Genomic DNA, 20,375 nt, shown 5'->3' with positions numbered 1-20,375 from the left:
TGTGACAAAAGCAGTAACTCACTGAGCTATGTACATAAAATATTGTTTTTTTAAATGCACGGTACACGTTCTTTGCAGCAGGCATGTTAACCATCTGCAGTACTTTAGATGAGTCAAAGCTGCCACTGGACAAAACTCCCATTTCCATCTAACAGTTACATTAATCACCAGAGTTGTCTTGACACTTTTATTGTTGCTCAAAAGCTGCTGAATATACAAGGAACTTTGCAGTGCCCTTAAAACTGCTGGCTGCGAAACGTGTCATGGACCCCTAGTGGGTCCGTGGTCCACAGTTTGTGAATTACTGAGTTAGATTATATCAGGCCCTGGCAGGTGTCCATCCAACACCATAGATCGAGGCACGATCATCATTGAAAACCAACTTAGAAACCTTGCTCACAACTGCAGAATGGACACTGGCCTGTGCGCAGGTTCAGGAGGTTGCAAGGATCGCCAAGTTCAAAATCACACACTTTCACTTCCTCCACCGGACATACATGACCCCTGCAAGATGGCCCTCCGAGTGCCCCAGGTGCCACGAAGCAGGTGCTGCATTTTGTACCCTGGACATATAGGATGTTTCGGATATATTGGGAGAATATGGCTGAGAAACTGAAGAGGGCGACGGTGGTAGACATCTAGCTCATGATCAAACATTGCATACTGCGCTTGATCCCCTGACCCAAGAACAGAGTGATGCAATATAAATTTGCAAAACTGGGCTTCCTACTGGGCATCAGACACATGGTGATTCGCTGGGTGGCCAGTGCCTGCCCCACAGTGGACAAATGGCAGAAGGACATGCAGGAATGTGCGCTCGTGGAAGAGATCGGCCTTAAGCAGGTTCACATGAATGACAGGGTAGAGGAAGACCTCGGGGAGTGGGCGTAAACAGTATGACAATTAATAGGGAACAAGGACCGGGCAGCTGGCGAGGGCTCTCAGATGAACTGAGAGGACGTCTTTATGGAAGCGACGGCTCCCACATCACACAGGAACACATAGAAAGGCCACTAAAGTGTGAAAGAGTGCAGCTGACAAGGTCTCTTGGGGGGAATTACACTTGTAGTAGGCTGAATCATGGTTTTCTTGGGATGTTGTTGTTTAGTGAAGCTTTCTCTTATAAATTGTTACTGCATGACGGACATGATGTGCATATGTATGAGCTGCTTAACTTTGGGACTGACACAGACCGACGCTGGATGTGCTAGCATGCTACTGTACAACTATATCCTTTTATTACCATGTTACATGTTACTGTAATAATGATGAATATGTCTCTGAACTTTGAAACTTAAACAAAAAAGTGTTTGTTAATGATAAATGGTATGCATATAAAATATTCAAATATATTTATAGAACTTTTCTGATTTTGAAGATTCAGCACATAAAGGGACGACTGACAATTTTGAAGACCTACTGTCCAGTCAAGGCTTCAGTGCACACAAAGACAGAAAAGGTCCCAGAACGATAGCTGAAATGAGAAAAGAGGAAATGGCAAAAGACATGGATCCTGAAAAGTTAAAAGTAAGTGATCTTTTTTCTGAAGACGAAACAATGCAGTAAAACTATGATAATGCACTAAGTAGACACTCAAAGAAGACAATTCCACAATAGTAGTCATATGAGCTTCATGTAGAGGTCCTTATTAAACTAAACGTATGTATTACTTGCCTCATTCAGAAGATGTGAGATGTTGCTTTCTCTGACAGTGGAGACAATGCCAGCTCTGCCACTGTGGGAACCCACAGAGCAGGGCACCTGCCAAAATAGGCCAATAATACCAGGTGGTCTTTTGTATTTAGCGTTTGGCTGTCATGCCATTTCCACTACGTTTTTCTTGCTTGGGACAACCATGTAAAGCAGGAGGAAACTACATTGTGTGCACCCTATGTGCTGGTTGAATCTCCCACATGCTTCAAGAATGTTTATTCTATGCATTTTAAAGACAAACCTCTGCTTTGGTGGTTTGTTTTTTCTAAAAATAAAAGATGTGGGCCAATTCATCATAAAGCTATGGCATGACAGACTGGGCAGAGCGTTTTCGCTGAAAGCGTGACTCCCTTGTGAAAGGAACCTCTTTTGGTAAAGAAAGGCCCACACTTCAACAGGAAATCCTTCATGGGGATGGCATGCAGCTACATATCACAGACCATGCCTCCAATGCCGCAGTAGTTTGGGGCTGGCCCACCTAACCTTGAATAAGGAGAAGGCACTAGAGAGACTCACTGCTTACTATACATACCTACTACAATACAGTTTGTGCCAGCACTGCCACACAAATAAACCTGTGCTTGTCAAAACCAGAAAGTCTTCAAACGTCTATCAAAATGCTCTTTGTAGTGGTTGTATGATCTCCATTGTGGTCTCTACTACATTGCACACACATTCATATTTAGTGTTATCTAAATAACTTAATTGTCAACAATACTATACCTCAGTAAGTCTGGTTCTGCCCAACTAACAGATGCTACTGTCCCCAAAATGATCTCATTGACAACATGGACTGTCAATTTCTGAAAGGTATCAAAATAGCACTTGTCACTACTAACTCCAACTTCCTCTGTCCCAAAACTGATGATCTATTTGTCACCAGCCAACCACTATTTACCACATGAATTACTTGTTGTATTGGGCTTAATGGACATTACAATACACAACAATGTTCAACTGTGCAACCTTTCTATTAAACAATTACACAGTAATAAAAAAAATGTTCAAACTTGAGTCTAATCATGAACGTCAGGAAGTTGCACATCTGCTACAAACACATTGCACTCTAAAATGTAAATATGAAAGCGTTGACAGTCTAATATAATGTGAAATTCTGTTCCGCACCGTTTAGCTGAGTATCAATATTCTCCTATTTGTTTGCAAAGTCGCTATTACAAATCAGGCGCAGCATTTGCTCTATCTCTATTCATCATACATAACTCTAAGTGCCTCAATCAGGTTAGGACAAAAAAGTGACAATTATTCTATCACCATAATTTCTATGTAGTGTTCCATACCTTGATATGGTCTCAGTTCAACATCTTATACATTTCTGATCTTTAATTGCTTTTCATGATTAGAAGATGCAATTTGTCTCCAATTCATTGATGAACGTAGAGGTCATTTTGGTTAAATAAACAAGCTATCTAGTGACGCATAGTAAACAAACATTTTTGGGTGCAACTTGTAAAGTGGTTTATTTTGCAGGCTGCCTGTGAAGACACCCTTTAATGCTGTGTTTGATGTCTCCTTTGCTATACCAACAATGATACAAAGAACGCTATGTTATTTATTTTATGTAACTCTTACATTTCTAAATTGTTTAACGAATAAACATGTTCATGTTCAAGTATTTTATATGTAACATATAAATCGTACCTTTATTATTTTTTAATTATCATTTAAACAATTGCAATTATGAGAGATTTTTCTATCATTACTTCATATGTTAGCACTTATAGTCAGTTTATTGACATTCTATAGCCACATTTGAAGCAGCAATAGCATCTTGAGACATATAGCTTTGTGTGTGGTGAAAAGGTTCTGATAGTTTCATGTTATAGACCCCGCCGTTGAAAATCATGGTAGTGCAATCTGTTATTCCCTGCACCCAACCAAAACAATTGTGTGACACAGTGCATCCAGAGTAAAGTTGATCTTCTATTAGTCAAAACCTGCGTTGATTACACACATTAAATTACCTTCGTACTTACATATTTCATTTGCTGCTCAGTATGCGCTCATCAGAATTGTTGAATATGCAAAGCAAGGAGTCCTAAGTAGACTGCATTCACAAAATCAATGCAAAATTGGATAAACATATTGATGTTGTGATACCATTGGGGAATGATAAGAAAGGGAACACACTACAATGTAGGGAAAGGAGATAAATGCAGTATTTGGATACAGAAAAAAGTTTTTTAAACAAGATTAGAATAAAGCAAAATGCAGATGTTTCTGACCATCTAGTCAGATACCCATTATAGAAGGACAAAATCTGATGGATACGCATAACAGAAGGTCAAAAAATGATGAACCACTTTGAGGTGGGTACCTCCTTCCCCCTTGAGGGAATAAGCTTGTGGTACTGGGAGCAAGATTATGGGTAAGGCCCTGTTATATCATGCACTCCCTAAACTTACTCCCAGGGCATAAGTGCTGCTCTGCCCTTGTGCTCTGCTATGTCCCCTGAAGCACCCCAGAAAAGGCTCCTGAGGAAGCAGATGGGCAAATAACCATACCCCAAGGCCTTCAGGACTCTGAGATGATCCCACAGTAGATTGAGTGCTGAGGGCTATTGGGAGAAGGGGTCCCTCTTTAACCTTGCTTAAACATTACTGGTGAAGTTCCTGGCCTCTGGATCACCCCTTGATTGTGCCTCCTCCACCCACACCCTTGTGGAGCCTAAGCTCAGTCACCTGGGAGGATGAAGATGTTTTTACACCGCGCCTGTTAACCATTCCTGATTGGAACAAACACAAACTCTGCCGTGGGACTTAACCTCGGCCCTGCATTCTTGGATTCCCTTTTAGGCCCTGACAGAGATGGCCATCTGAGTAATGATAGGAGTGACCTTTCCCGGTGTCTTTTTCCTCCATCTTTAATGATCAGGCAAATTGATGGATCTGATTCTTTGACCATGGGACTGAAAATTGTCTCTAGTAGTAGACTACGCTGTGTAGGGGTCTGTATGAGTCCAAATTACACTGAGAGCAATAATATTCAGGTCGCTATTTTTTTTTACTTACCAACAGTTCATGCTCACTACTTATTTTTAGCTGGGCACTTGAACAGGACCTTAACCTGACACTAAAGGATCCACCCTCAATGGTTAGAGCGGCAGACCCTGAAGCAGAGTTCTGGCCAGGGACCAGGGTTCGATTCCCGCCTCGGCGGGGCTCGGGCTCAATTTCCTCGGACCTGTCTATTCTCGCCTCGGTGCCTATTCTAATCACGGGCCCCACGCTGCAACTCTGGGCAATAGCTTGCTTAGCCTCCACACCGGCCCCAACAGCGCTAAGGATGCCTGGCTTCACCCTGGGGGTGCCCAGGAGTGGACACTTCACAGGGAAAGCCAGGAGGGGTTCCACAGCGGTATGAGTATCAGTGCCAGGAAACCGCAAAAGGCGACACCGCAAGGTCTATAAGTACCTTGACATTTACATTTACATTTACATTTCACCCTGTCTGCATGTCTTTGAGGATACAATACAGGATGCATTACAGCTGCTCGTACATCCAGTATAGGGTATCTCCTTTAGCCTCACAGATTGCCTCCTCTGTCTCTGACTGGGCGAGGCAGGCTGGTGCCTCACATCACGATGGGCCATTCCAAAGCTCTGCATGGCCAGTGAAGATGTCATCATGCCTACGTTCAAGCCTGACCCTTTGAGATTGACAGAAACAATGGACCCACCACCAGCAACGCTAGAGATATATGCATCCTCAAAGAGGATCAGCACAAGTTATCCGGCAAAGTGTGAAACACGGACACCACACTTCAGCCTCAGACATCAAATCACCGGCAACAATTGCAAGAGGTGGCCACTCCCATGCGTTTTTGGAAGGTCATGCAGAAGACATTGAGGGAAGAGCTTGATGAAACAATGTCCGCATTATTGGTCTGCCTGAGAGTGCAGAGGATGACACCCCACTAATAATATAGAGAACTAGCTGTCTAAGACTGTTTCCCCACTAGAGCTCTCAGTCTGATAGACAGTGGAGAGGGCCCGCCTCCTGTCCCTGCAAGACCACCCCTACCTGGGGCCACTCCCAGACCGGTAGTGGCAAGGATCCTCTATCATGGAGACAGGGGTGTAATAATTCAGCAGGCCCACCCAGAAGGACATTTTGAAGTGGGCTCTTGAAAGGTCATGATATTTCCAGGTTATACTCTTGCGATGCAACAACACAGAACCAGCTTCACAGAGGTTAAATGAAAGATTCGAGTGATAGGCTTACTATATGCACTCCTGTAACCCTCAAAGCTGAAGGTCATTATTAACCAACAGACATTTTTTTTCAATGAACCTAAAGAGGCCTGGGACTGGGCTAAGCAGTTTGAGTAATTTCAAACAACAAGAGAGAGAGGGTCAAGCCACACTCTTAGTCCCCCTATAATAATCAGAAGAAAACAAAGGAAGAGTGTGAAAATAATAGGACTAGTGATTCCTAATAACAAAACTGTGTGACACTGCAAATCAATCTGAAGTTACTCGTGAACCCTCACTCACCAACATAGTTGGTGACATGCTTCATCATGGGGTTCTCCTGGGGGTACCTTATGTACCTCCAGTGTGCTGCGACGCTATGTTACGGCGGAGCAACAAAATCAGACTAAAAAGATAGTGATTATCAGTGAGAAAAGGTGAAAAAGGTTTTTTAAAATGTCAAGATTCATCCACCAATATATTTAATTAAGATGAAGCTTAGACGTTAAAAACAGTGACGGATGTATAATCCTGACTATTAGTGGGTCAGATACATCCAATGGCGGTCATATTGGTCGACATGTTTCAGCTTCTTATGTATGATTTACAAAGCTTTCATCAGGACCTAACCAGAACAAAAAATACACCAGGGTGGTATAAGCTTACTAAAGCCTACCCTGACCTCAGGTGTTGGAAACCGATACACTCACGGTTCTCGTTATGTGCCTTCCGCAATTCCGAAAGGATACCTGTAAGGAAATAGTGACACAAAATGTAACACATCAGCAAGTGACTATCATCTGTGTATTACTGTGTGCCAAAAACAAATTTATGCAATGTCTGGCGTGGAACAAGAAGATCCATTGAATTTCGTTATTCCCACCGGCTGTACTCTAACATCGTGTGCGACTGAGACAATCATAAATGCTAATTACATTTTAAATTACAAATTCCAACCTCAATTTAGGGAACTCCTCAATTGGACACTTTGACCAACGAGTTAGCGGGAAAATCCCCAACCAGTTTGATTACGATAAAAAGGCACTCATGACCAAACGAAAATAAGGCACTCACATGTGTAAAAAAGGTGCTGTGCTCCTTAGGCAAAAGGTGGGCGGCGGGACTACAGGACAACTGTCGGGGATACAAACGGAAAGAATGTAATTAACCCGAAAGCCCCTTAGTTAATCCGTCAAGTCAGCTTTAAACAAAGAGCCATACGATAGAAAAAGAAAAGGAAAGAGAACCGTCTATGGTACTCACATCTTCCAAGTCCACTGCCTGGCTCGTAAACCTACACGAAACCACCTAGCCTGGAGTCAGCGACAATGTGATCATCACGATTAAAATAGGAGAAAACTCCATATTGACCGGATATCCGGTTCCGGCAGAAAGGAAAGAAACACAAACAACGGACTGCTGAGAAGACTAGAACGTTGAGTGTTACTTTCGTGATTGAAATGTTTAAAACTTTAAGCGTCGATAGGAAACAGAAAGACAAACCACATCACAGACTCGGGACGGTCAATAATCAGATGATTTTGGTAAGTAGTCCGTGTTGTAAATGACATCCGAGTATATTGTTAGCATCCGGCATAATAGTGTAAAGTGTATCACCACCATGCTAAAACCACGAGTAAACTCATAATAACAGGGATCAAGTACAACACACATGTAGGCAGTCCTGATCAACATCATGGAGGTTGAAAGGAGCATAAAAGCTATGATCAATAATTAGCCTAAGAATTGAATCGGCCTATGTGATAGTTTAGGACGATTCATTTGCGTCTCAAAACCGTGCCCCACGGGATATTATCATTAAGACCTGTCACATGTGTAGAAAGACGGTAAATCCAGCGCTGCTCCTTTTCGAACAGGATCGCTGGATTCGCCTGTTCAATAATGGTCCAATGCAGATCATCCACTGTGTGGTTAAAGCGTAGAAAGTTTCGTAGTGCTTTTCTTACATCGGATGTTACTCCGATGTTCACCAATCCGTAACTTCACCTTACGCGTAGTCATCCCCACATATCTCAGGTCGCAAGGACATGTAATTAAATACACTACATCGGCAGTATTACAATTGGTGTGACTCCTTTGCGTCCAGATTTTCCCTGCTTCAAGGGTCAGGGTTTTGGTTGTGGAGGTAAGATAGCAAATGCTACACGACCCACAAGGGAAATGGCCAACAACAGGTGGTAGACCCCATGCACTGAGGATAGATCTATCAGTGGGCGTATTGGAATTCAATGGTCTAGTGTGAACAAGGGAGTCCTTTAAACTGGTGGCCTTTTTATACGCGAATAAAGGTTTATCCCATTTGATGTTGTTGCTCTCCAAAATACGCCAGTGTTTCTTGATGGATTTGGAGATGGCATTGGAGGCGGCATTATAAGTTGTCACACAAGTGAGTGGAACGTCTTTAGGTGGTTTAGGATAGTCACGTAGTAAATTTTCACGTGGTTGATTTCTGGCCCTCTTACAACTAGCTGCCAAGATCTTATCAGGGTACCCTCTTTGACGCAGTTTCTCTGTAAGTTCCTTAGACTGCGTACGGAAATCAGACAGATTACTGCAGTTACGTCTGATCCGTAAAAATTGTCCGTACGGTAGATTTTCCCGTAACGGTCGTGGGTGAAAGCTTGAAAATGTAAGGAGGTTGTTTTTGGCTGTAGGTTTGTGATATGTTCTGGTCAGTAGCGCCCCACTGACCTTGGACACAATCACATCCAGAAATATCATCTCATTGCTATCAAATGTGTAAGTGAATAGCAAATTGGGGTCACGTGTATTAATCCACGCAAAAAAATCCACGCCAGACATTGCATCAATTTGTTTTTGGCACACAGTAATACACAGATGATAGTCACTTGCTGATGTGTTACATTTTGTGTCACTATTTCCTTACAGGTATCCTTTCGGAATTGCGGAAGGCACATAACGATAACCGTGAGTGTATCGGTTTCCAACACCTGAGGTCAGGGTAGGCTTTAGTAAGCTTATACCGCCCTGGTGTATTTTTTGTTCTGGTTAGGTCCCGATGAAAGCTTTGTAAATCATACATAAGAAGCTGAAACATGTCGACCAATATGACCGCCATTGGATGTATCTGACCCACTAATAGTCAGGATTATACATCCGTCACTGTTTTTAACGTCTAAGCTTCATCTTAATTAAATATATTGGTGGATGAATCTTGACATTTTAAAAAACCTTTTTCACCTTTTCTCACTGATAATCACTATCTTTTTAGTCTGATTTTGTTGCTCCGCCGTAACATAGCGTCGCAGCACACTGGAGGTACATAAGGTACCCCCAGGAGAACCCCATGATGAAGCATGTCACCAACTATGTTGGTGAGTGAGGGTTCACGAGTAACTTCAGATTGATTTGCAGTGTCACAACAGTTTTGTTATTAGGAATCACTAGTCCTATTATTTTCACACTCTTCTTTTGTTTTCTTCTAAGCAGTTTGAGTGACAGGCTTGACTAACACTCTTGGCACAACACAATCCTTACAGCACCTCTCAATGAAGTGATGAGGTGTGAAGCACCACAGAAACTCTTGCATGCCTGGCCACCTCTCACCCTTGCAGGCCCAATAAAATCAGTAAGACGCCGTTGCCACTGTGGTGACATTCAGACAAACAACAACAGCCTACTCATCTGATAACTCTGACACACGCGATTCCTGTAATAAAACTGATAGGATTCTAGCAGTGAAAAGTCTACAGTTTTACCTAATGTATTGCCAAAAACTGCTGATGAATTATTCTACATTTGCTGGGGGTTATATCTTATATGATAAAGATGGATTCATCCTCCCAGTTTGTTTGGGTAAGATGATGACTCAACAGCATACTGCAATATGTGTTCAATCTGATCTGGGTTGATAACTGAAGCAGCACCCAGGCACCTCATCACAAATGTCCATCAGCCTTTGAGCGGGGCCAGTAGGGAGTGAATCTTACACCTCTTAGGCTCCTCCGTGTCTTCCTTGTCAGGCATCATAACTCCCCCTTCCTGGAACATGGCACAGTTTCTCCTTCACCGGTGATCTTGTGTGGCAAGAGCATTAAGTTTGATTCTCAGTAACAGATTCAGTTATTTTCTTACTGGGCAGGGAAAGTTGGGGTTCCTGCCTTGGGGGAGGGAGTGCAAAGGCTTTGTAAAGGTTGGTGCTTCACAGGTTAATTTCTGGACTCATGATTTGGATAGAGGCTTCCTCTGAGCCTCATGACCTTCTTTCTTTCTTTGTTGGAGAATGGGATTAAACCCCCATAAGTTTTTAACTTGGAATGTCCAGTGAATGTCCTCTACAACTAAGCAATGTAAGGTATATTCATATCTAAGCTCTAGTGGGATACACCTGGCAATGCTTCAGGAGGCCCATCAGACAATCGGAGTGGGAGAAAAGATTCAAGCTAAATGGAGGGTCCAAGTTATATCCACCGGATACTTATCATATGCTAGAAAAGCACTTATTTAAAGCTGGCTTGGGCTCCTGTTGGAAATATGTAACCAAATTGTAGATGATAATGGCAGATACATTTTTATCTATGGCAGACTAGATGGCAGACCTCTGCTGCTTGGTAGTATTTATGCACCAAACGTAGAGCAACCAAAACTCTCCTCCCCCATCATCTCCCCACTAATAGCAAATTGGCCTGACCACCTATCACAGGAGAAAACTTCAACGGGGTATTGGATGTACAATTAGATCAGTCTCACCCTCAACTCCCAAACACTCAAGTGCATACTACAGCCAAGGCCCAGATGAATTGGTTATAGCATTTGTCCTTTCAAGACATAAACATCCGAACCTCCAGGAGTACTCTTATTACTCTGCAGTTCATGACAATGTCCAAATGGATTGTTTAATTGGTCATCCATGCTTATTATCAGATATTAGCACAGCTGAATATTTAGGAGATAGCATATCAGATCAAAACCCACTGATATTACACAGTTATTGGGGTATAGGCACAACACATATACCCGTATGGAGTCTTCGGTGTGATGCTCTAGAAGATCTGGCTTTCAGCGCATCGGTAAGGGAGCTCATAGGACATTATTTCAAAGAAGATGAGGGCTCAAGCTATTCACACTCCACTGCTTCTGGACTTCTTTAATGTAACACTTAGGGGACATTGCATACAGACAGCTTAGGGGTTAGGAAGATAAACTGCCCAGGAGCTTGATGCACTTGAAAAACAGCTCCGTGACCTTGAGAATAAGATAGTCGCAGATGTCATGTATTTTACTGACTTGCACAAAACTGAGGAAGAACATGTTTCTCTAGTCTGGTGGCAACATTGCTTGGACTATGCAGCATATTTGCCTTGCCAGCATACAGAAGGTGATAAATCTGCATATTTCTGGCTAGCTAATCCAGACAAACAAGAGTCTACCCTGACCTTGAGGCGGCTCTGCAGCACTCTCAAGAAACCATGAACAAAGCCCTTTTAAACTGTTACAAACAGTTGTATGCAAATAGATAACTATCTCAGAGATATTTAATTGCCTAAATTGATGCACCAGGACAGAACAGAAATGCGGTGTCAAATCTCTTTACAGGAGCTGAAGAATACTATATCTCTGCCGGTCTCCAGGGCAGATGGCCTACCTCTGGAGTATTACGCATTATTGGTGGATCAACCAGTAACCAAATTGGTCACAACATATATTGAAGCATTTTAAAAGCCGATCCCACCCCCTTTGCAACTGAAAAGGCAGTTGTGGCAGCCCTCCTGAAACTAGGGAACTCCCCTGAGGAATTGTCAGTGCATCAACCCCCCTTTTAATATATATATTGAATGTAGGCTATAATTCTAGCTAGGGACAATTCTAGCTAATATCCTCCTGCCTCATATGCCACACCTTGTTCAGGCTGACCAAAATAGCTTCATCCCTGGCCATATGCATCTCAAAACATAAGGCAGCTGTTCAAGATAGGCAAGTCTACCCCTATGTTGTGGCCTGATGCCGCTGTATCATTGATTGACATGGAGAAGACTTTTGACTTCCTTAGCTGGAGATTCCTTCACAAAGAATGTATCATTATTATTATTATTGATAATGACAAAGCATGCTATAACTATACAACGGAAGTCCTCTACAGGCCGAATATTTAACGGTGGGAAGCAGCTGTCAAAAGATTCATGACCTGTGAAAATGTAGCATTGCACAGGGAGGGGGGCCCAGGCCTCTGTAAATTCACATTTTCCAGAGATTGGGATGAACTGTATGCAGCCCTATCTGAGGCCACAAAAAAACAATAGTGCCCCCTTAAAGTCGTTCAAAATACGGCAGTGATTCTTAAATGCCGTCCAATTTAAGTGTAATTCAGTAACCTTTACCACTGTATTCACTTCCTTCCAAATTCTGCACTATTTCACTCACCCCCCTCCCTTCCCTTGGGCACGTGTTTTACTTTTTCAAATTGTTGCTTAAAAATTCTTCTGATTCAATTTTGAAAGAATGTTACGTGTTCGATGTGATTAAATAACATTCGAACTTTTTTGAGTTATCCGTCTAAATTATGTTCCAATAATGCCAATGTTTTGTTTTTGAATGAACTGTATGCTGGGACCACTTTCCTTTATACTGTTCCATACCCAGGTCCCAGTGACTTCATATGGGTTGACCCTTTATGTTCTTTACTTCCCTTAAAGTCGGGCAGCACTGCCCCCTATTATGGTTATATCTTTTATTAGCATTTTCAAATAAAACATGAAATACCAGCAGCAGTTTTCCTCCTCCCAGCAGGGGTGAATTAGCCTGGGTGCGGTGTTACAAAGCTTAATTTTGTGCTGATAACCAGAAGAAGAAAAAACAAGCATTTGCAATGCAATCGGTCTCGCCTTTGGGACCTTATATGTATTTAGCTATGCAGTACATTAGCCTGGGTGCTGAAACCTCTACTGTTCTTTAACATGGAGGGAAAGTAAGCACCAAACTGCGTGACATGCCAGGTATGGGAACACATAGAGAGAAATATTGCCTTTCAGCGGGAAATGGTATAGTCCAAAGCTCCGTTTTTAATATAAAATCAGGGCCTTCTGTGGTTATATCACTGAAAATACAAGATTTAAAAAAAATATTATTGTCTACTGGTGCTCATGGAAGACAATTGCTATGGACTGGAATCTAGAGAATGCTAAAGTGATTCTGGTATTTAACTGACCTCTGCTGGTCGTTTTCTATCAAAGTCACACAGAGGTAGTTGCCAGGAAACTTTTTAAAAAACAAAGTCCCTCAGCATAAAGCAATTCTGATATTTTACTGACCTCTGCTGTTTGTTTTCTATCAAGACAGTTAAATAGAGGCAGGTGAACAGAAAGAAAGTCCCTAAGCCGAAGCAGACAAGTCCTAGGGCTGATCTCCAGAGCCTACAAAGTACATACACTTAAGTATATACTAAAGTATATACAAGAGGTCTTGAATGCTCGACCTAAAAAGGCAGAGGAAAGAAAGAAAACCCCTTTCTCAAATCCCCCACTGCCCCCTATTATGCTCACCCACCCACAGTTGCTGCCTAACCAGTGACTCTAGACAAAATTATATATAAACAACACCTAGGTGGGCTCCCATAACAATGATGATTGGTATCCCGCATTCATGTTCTCAATTATATACCCCAGCATCCTTTTAAATTAGCATAGGAATCGTAACACCATGCAGTAGTTCAGCATGTGCCAAATACCTATTTCATTAGCCATTAGGAAACTATTTATGTACATAGTTTGTTATTATGTAATTTAATCTAATATGATTTGTAGAGCGCAAACTAATCACCTGCGAGGGTATCCAGGCTCTGAGTAGGTGCAGGAAGTTATCTTCACGGATAGCATACATATTGTTTAGTGTTAAATGCGGCATGTATTCACATATCTATTGAGCCTGCACCACAAGGCACCACAACCTTCACAAATACACCACACTGTCATGTACAAATTAATGCCTGTACATACTTCTTCTGTGAACTATCCTCACAGCACTCCATTACAACAATGACGTGGTTTATATAAGGACCAAGCTCAATGACGGTATTATATCAATCGATCATTTGTAGAGCGTACTACTCACCCGCAAGGGTCTCAAGGCACTGGGGGGCTAGGGGAAGCTGCTACTGCTCGAGCAGCCAGGTCTTGAGAAGTATCCTGAAGGTCAGCAGGTCCTGGGTCTGTCGCAGGTGGATGGGAAGGGTGTTCCATGTCTTGGCGGCGAGGTGGGAGAAGGATCTGCCGCTGGTGTTCGTTCGGTATATGCGTGGGATGGTGGCGAGGGCGAGGTCAGCGGAGCAAAGCTAGCGGTTGGGAGTGTTTGTTGAGGTATGTAGGTCCAGCGTCGTGGAGTGCTTTGTGAGCGGGGGTGAGGAGCTTGAAGGTGATACTCTTGTTGACGGGGAGCAAGTGCAGGTCTCTCAGGTGGGCGGTGATGTGACTGTGGTGGGGGATGCCAAGGACGAGGCGTGCGGAGGCATTCTGTATGCATTGAAGTCTTTTCTGGAGTTTGGCTGTGGTTCCCGCGTAGTGGGCTTTGCCGTAGTCCAGCCTGCTGGTGACGAGGGCCTGGGTGACCGTCCTTCTGGTTCCGGTGGGGATCCATCTGTAGATCTTGCGAAGCATGCGGAGGGTGTTGAAGCAGGAGGAGGAGATGGCGTTGACTTGCTGGGTCATTGACAGTGACGAGTCCAGGATGAACCCCAGGTTGCGTGCGTGGTCAGTGGGTGTCGACGCAGCTCCCAGCGAGGCCAGCCACCAGGAGTCATCCCAGGCAGATTTATTAATTCAATATACATTTAAAAGAGTAATACCTGCCACCAAAACCTTTATTATAGCTTTGGGGGCATGGAATAGTCTGAATTGGCGCACTTGTTAGTAGTTGTGTTGGTGCTGCGAATGGCACCACTGTCAGAAGGAAATGGGTGATGCAAGCTGCAGTGGCATCCTGACAAGGGCCCTGGCACTTTATTTTAATTTTATTTTTTTACAAATTACCCACCGGCCTCTAAAGTGGATTTAAAGTTTGGAGGATGGATTTTTCCATTGCGTACATGGCAGATATCCCATCTGCCTGATTACAAGTGCATTATATCCTTTTTAGGCGGGCAGGATATCCGTCACGTTTAAAATGGAGTGACTTATCTGCCAAACAATAAATCAGGCGCCAAGTCATGAGCTTTAGGGTGCTCATAGTTCACGTAACAACCACATACTGTTTAAAGTGCCTCTTAATTGGAAGTCGCGGGGGAAAAAAAGCTACAATTAACAAACACAATATTGCATCTAAAAAAGACCAAAGCAGTTTCACCTGTGAACGATTGCTCTTTTGTGATTCTTGGTGAGTGTGAAGTATGTTTATCACCACTCACAATAACATAGGGAAAACACCACAAAAGGACACCAAACCAGTTTAGACAAATAAGGAATCTTTATCTAAACTAAACAAAACGACAAAAATCCAACAAACACAGTTAAAAATATGACTTTCAAAAGGTTTCAAGAACTTGTACCATAGAAAACTATGGATGAGTGACTTTTCACCAAAGTACCTGTAGTTGCGTCAAAGTTCACCAAGCCAAACAGCTGCAGCATCGGAAAACAAAGAGATGCGACACTCCTAAGACCCTGAGGAGACGATGCAACATTCCCACTTCACGCAGAAGAAAGGGATGCGCCGATTCCAGTCTGTATGGGGAGTGATGCGTCGATTCTTCGTGCCGGTTCCGTCCCACAGGTGATGCGTCGGAAAAACTTGCCACACAGATACGATGTGTGGAAATCCGGACTGCGTCAGTGATCGATACGGCGGCGTTGCGCGGCGCTGCCTCGGTCCTCTTCAGCCACGATCCCTCGATGCGTCGATTTCTGTAGTTTTTTGAGTTTCTTCGCTCTTCCAGCTGCCATACAGCAGCAACAACCTCCAGAGGGCCAAAGCTGGCACAGGCACCTCATGGCAGGTCAGAACTCACAACAGCAGAGTACAGGGGAGCTGGAGGTGAAGTCTTTGTGTCCCTGACACTTCTGAACAGGAGTCCAGCTCACTTCGGGCCCTTGGAGATCTCCTTCAAGCATGGGACACAGCACAAAGCAAAGTCCTTCTCCTTTCCTTGGCAGAAACAGCAACTGCAGGCAAACCCCACACAGCACACAGCAAAGGGGCAGTACTTCTCCTCAGCCTCACCCGCTCTTATCCTTGGCAAAGGGTCCTCTTGAATTCCAGGGATGAACTAAAGTCTGGAGTTTTGGGTTTGATACTTATACCCCAAAATGTCTTTGTTCACTTTGTGCAAGGGGCTCTGAGCCCAGTTCATAGCAGTTCTGGGGGGCACTCTGCTAGTACACAGCAACATCCTTTGTCAGTGTGAGCCTTGGCTCCAGGCACACCACAGGGGGTAGGGCCAGCATTGTAGACGGCAGGCACAGCCCTATTCAGGTACAGGTGCTACTCCTTCTACCGCTCCAAAAGCAGTTCCGGCCTAGTGCTGACTCATCCAGACTCCTGGAGCCACTGCACCTCCCCAGCCCCTGTCACTCCAAAGCCAGCCAGGCAATCCACAAACCGGCAGAGGCACACAACAAGGTTGAACAAGAAAATAGCCACTTTCTAAAAGTGCTATTTTCAAACACACAATTTAAAAACCATATTTACTAAAAGATGTGTTATTAAACCCTGAGTTCAGGGTTACCAAACTCCATTTTTCTATCTTATCCCTATGGGAACATATGTTTGTAAAATGTTGGAAATCATTCCCCATTCTGTCCTATGGGTCAAGATAGCCTTTCAATAGTAAAAAACTAAATTGGCAGTATTTCACTATCAGGACATCTTACACACACCAGTACATGTACTACCTTCCACATACACTGCACCCTGCCCAGGGGGGGTACCTTGGGCCTACCATAGGTGTGTCTTATGTGTAAAAAAAGGGAAGGGTAGAGCCTTGCCAAGTCGACATGGCAGTTAACAATCAGCGCACAGGCACTGCGGTGGCATGCCTGAGACCTCTTTTCAGGGCTACTCATGTGGGTGGCACAATCAGTGCTGCAAGCCCACTAGTAGCATTTGATTTACCAGCCCTGGCATACTCCGTGCACTTTACTAGGGACCTACTGGTAAAACAAATATGCCAATCAGGGAGAACCAATCAACATATCAATTTACACAGAGAGCACTTGCACCTTGACACTGATCAGCAATGGCAAAGTGCCCAAAGCATCTAAGACAGCAAAAACAAAATCCAGCACAGCATCAAAAACACAGGAGGTAGAGGCAAAAAGTCAGGGAAAACCACGCCAAGGAGGCCAGGTCTAACACACTGCGTATCAAACTGCAGATCCTACCTGTCTTTCTGCGGCGTATGAGTCAATTTCAGTCCATACCTGTGTTTCATATGCTTATCCTGTGATTAAAGCAATAATTAGTGAACTAAGTTAGAGCCTGATGGATAGTTTTGTGAATGGGCACTTTATAACCCCATACATATTATTTAATTAATAGGATGCGGATGGGATATCCCTAGGATTTGTGACAGATTAACTTCTATGGCCTTAACTTTAAATGTTTAAATTAAAAAAATAGGTCCACTAGGTGGCAGGTTTAAATAAGGAGTGGCATATGTTTTTTTTTACTGGAAGCTTGAGGTTGGAACCTCCAGAAAGAAGTATAGCAAGGAATAGGATTGCCAAAACCCTTGTCAGTTCTATAATAAATGGGTGAGTTCTCAAAGTTTGTAAAACAAATAAACCACACCTCAAATCACTGAGGCCTTCATTATCCTTGCCTTTTTTGGTGAGAAATCATTGACCTGCCTGGAAAGCCCTGATAGAAACTGTTCTCTCAGAGAAGAGGGGGGCTGTTTCCATGGTACAACTCTCTGGCCTTCTGCTGATTGTGAAGGGTGAGCTCCTACTGCTTTGATTTAACGAGTGAGATCTCCCTTGTGTGTCACCAGAGGGAGTCTCCTAGCATGGTGGAAGCTTCAACTTGGAGATAAGCTGCATGTAAACACACAAAAGGTGACAGAGGATGCTTGCAATAAATCCAACTTCTGACATTCACTTAGGGTAGCATTCCAACCCATTGTTCTTTTGCCCATCATGACACCTCAGAATAGGTCCAACCATATGCAAATCAGTTCCGATAGTTCCAATAGGAACAGTCCAGTCCGAACTGCCAAGTAAGGTCCCTTCAAAATTGGAACACAAGTAACCTAGGACCGGGTTTGTCCTGATTGGGGATCTCAGTCCCCAGGAAGGGGAGTCAGTCAGGTGTAGCTTGTTTTCATTGGCACTTGGGTTGCTTGTTTTCTGGTTGAGGGAGGACCTGGCCTGGAGTTTCAGGTGGTCTGTTCCCATGAGGAACAGGTATGAAATTGATTTGCATATGGCTGTGTCTAAACTGAGGTAGCAAGATGAGCAAAAGAACAATGGGTTGGGATGCTACTCCAAGCGATTGCTCAAGGTTTGGCAAATTTCAAGCATTCCTTCCATCACCTTTTGTGTGTTTCATAAACCTCATATTGATGGGTGGTAGCTTCAATAAGAAGAACTTCAGCCCCACGTGGTTAGTGACATCTTGTCAAAGGAGAATCAACTGAGCAAATACGTTTTTTAATTTCGATTATCACATATCAACTTCTTTAAAGAGAGGAGACTTCTGTATATTTCCTCAGACTAAAAATGCCTTACACTGTTTTTGTGCATCTAGCAGAAGATCCCTTTGTTTAAGTTTTGGATAAGAAAACATACGTAGTTTGTATTATGTAGAATTTATATAGTGTCAGCTTTCCAAGATACAGCTGATTGATGTACAGGTTCAAAAGCAGATACAGGCAATGAATGACTGAAGGAAAAGCTTGGTTCTAAGGGTGGAGGTGGACTGTTACTGCATCATGATGCAATGTTCTTTGAGGTGGTGTGTCTGGCTATTTTTTTCCTGTATTGGAGCAGGGTTAGCCTGAATGCATATAAGGGAAGATCTGTTACCCAGAGTTTACTTTGTTGCGATTCTTCATCTCCAGTTTGATGTTGTCCTGGTTGAGGGTGTGCTGAGAGCCACCAGAGATGGTGGGTTTGTCAGCCTATTTTTGAAAGGTTACCAGTCATTATGGCTTTGTAGGTTATACAGCTGGATTGCGTTTGGTGCAGGTTGACAAGGAGAACCAATGATGTTCAATCAGAGTGGAGGTGATAATTCTTCGGCCATTTGATAAAACATGCCATGTTGGATGCCCTTATTGAGCGGGTGGTGGGCATCGGCAGGGCAGGAAGCTGTGGAGCAGGGCACTGCCACCATTGAGATGTGTTAGAAGGTGGTTATGACCATCTGAGCCATCCGTAGTTTTCGCTTTTTGAACACCAATTGTTGAGCTTTTACTGTGAGAGAGCCTCATAAGTTGGGACTCACCCACAGTGAACTCATGATGAAAGGGACTCCATGTGTATTTTACCGGTGTCCCCCTGGCGCAAGTAAGCTGCTGCACTGCAGCCAGAGTAAGGGGGGCTGGTTACATGCAGACATGTTTGTACATGCATGTGCACAAGTGTAAGGGCTGCGCAGGGGAGATTCCTGGCGTGTGCAGCCCAGGAGGAGCTACAAAGTGAATGGTGTGGCAGGACTTATGCAGAACTGGGTGGTGACATAGAATAGGCTTTCTACAAAGGAAAGAAACATTTGAGGGAAAGTCAGTGTGCTTTACTGTTTTCACTCCATTACTCTCCTATGAGGATGGGGAGCATATGGGCTAGTTTCACTTTCCTAGGGCCTACAAATTCCAGACATGCACTAAAGTCCACTGTAACTTATGTGAGAAGAAGTGTTCTGCAGAGTCCAAAGTCATATTTGTACTTCTTTTGGGTCATCCAGAAATGTCATATTTCTCTGAGTCAGCTCATACCCAGGGCCTGGCCTGGGGCTGACCCTGCCAGGCTTAATTAATGACATTCCTCCCCAAGCTGTAGCATCAGAGGCCTAGCCCTGCACGACAAGCATTCCAAGGGCGAAGGCCTCCTCTCCAAGAAGAGAGGATGGGTGGAGCTACAGGTTAATCCATCAGCAGCTGTCACCTGGTGTCAGGCACTGAGCTTCTCTGGAGAGAAGGCAGCAAAGGGGGAAGGGGTTCTCAGAGACCATGTGACATGAGACCCCTGGACGACGCCATTTTGAACAAACCCAGAGGTCTGGGCAGGAAGGAGGGAGCAGGGGCAGAGAAGTAATGTGTCGCTATGAGATAGGGCAAACAGAGACTTCCGGCCAGCCCCCTCCCCAATTCTTTAAAAGAGTTTGCACAGGAAGAGGAGCTCTCTATGGGGTGTGGTCTGCTGAGGACGACTGGTGCTGGAGCCTGGCACTATGGGGAGCTGGAAGGAAGAACCTCCAGACTGGCCCAGGACCCTGACTTGTGCCTCAAGGGGAGACCAGGACCAGTGAGCAGAAGCCTGGGCC

General features: G+C 43.9%; 1 protein-coding gene across 8 annotated transcripts in view; it reads left to right on the top strand.

The window, feature by feature from the left end:
• DNAJC6 (DnaJ heat shock protein family (Hsp40) member C6) overlaps positions 1-20,375 on the top strand; it is a 416,470-nt gene that overhangs the window by 371,302 nt on the left and 24,793 nt on the right. For all 8 annotated transcript variants that reach the window (XM_085602365.1, XM_085602363.1, XM_085602364.1 and 5 more), the window contains one exon: positions 1,379-1,527. In XM_085602365.1, the coding sequence (XP_085458491.1) occupies positions 1,379-1,527 (149 nt within the window). The remainder of the gene's footprint in view (positions 1-1,378; positions 1,528-20,375) is intronic.

Source organism: Triturus cristatus, chromosome 4_2 (assembly GCF_964204655.1).
Source record: "Triturus cristatus chromosome 4_2, aTriCri1.1, whole genome shotgun sequence".
NCBI lineage: Eukaryota > Metazoa > Chordata > Amphibia > Caudata > Salamandridae > Triturus > Triturus cristatus.
Note: the sequence above shows the minus strand (reverse complement) of the source record. Positions and strands in the feature narration are given on the sequence as shown.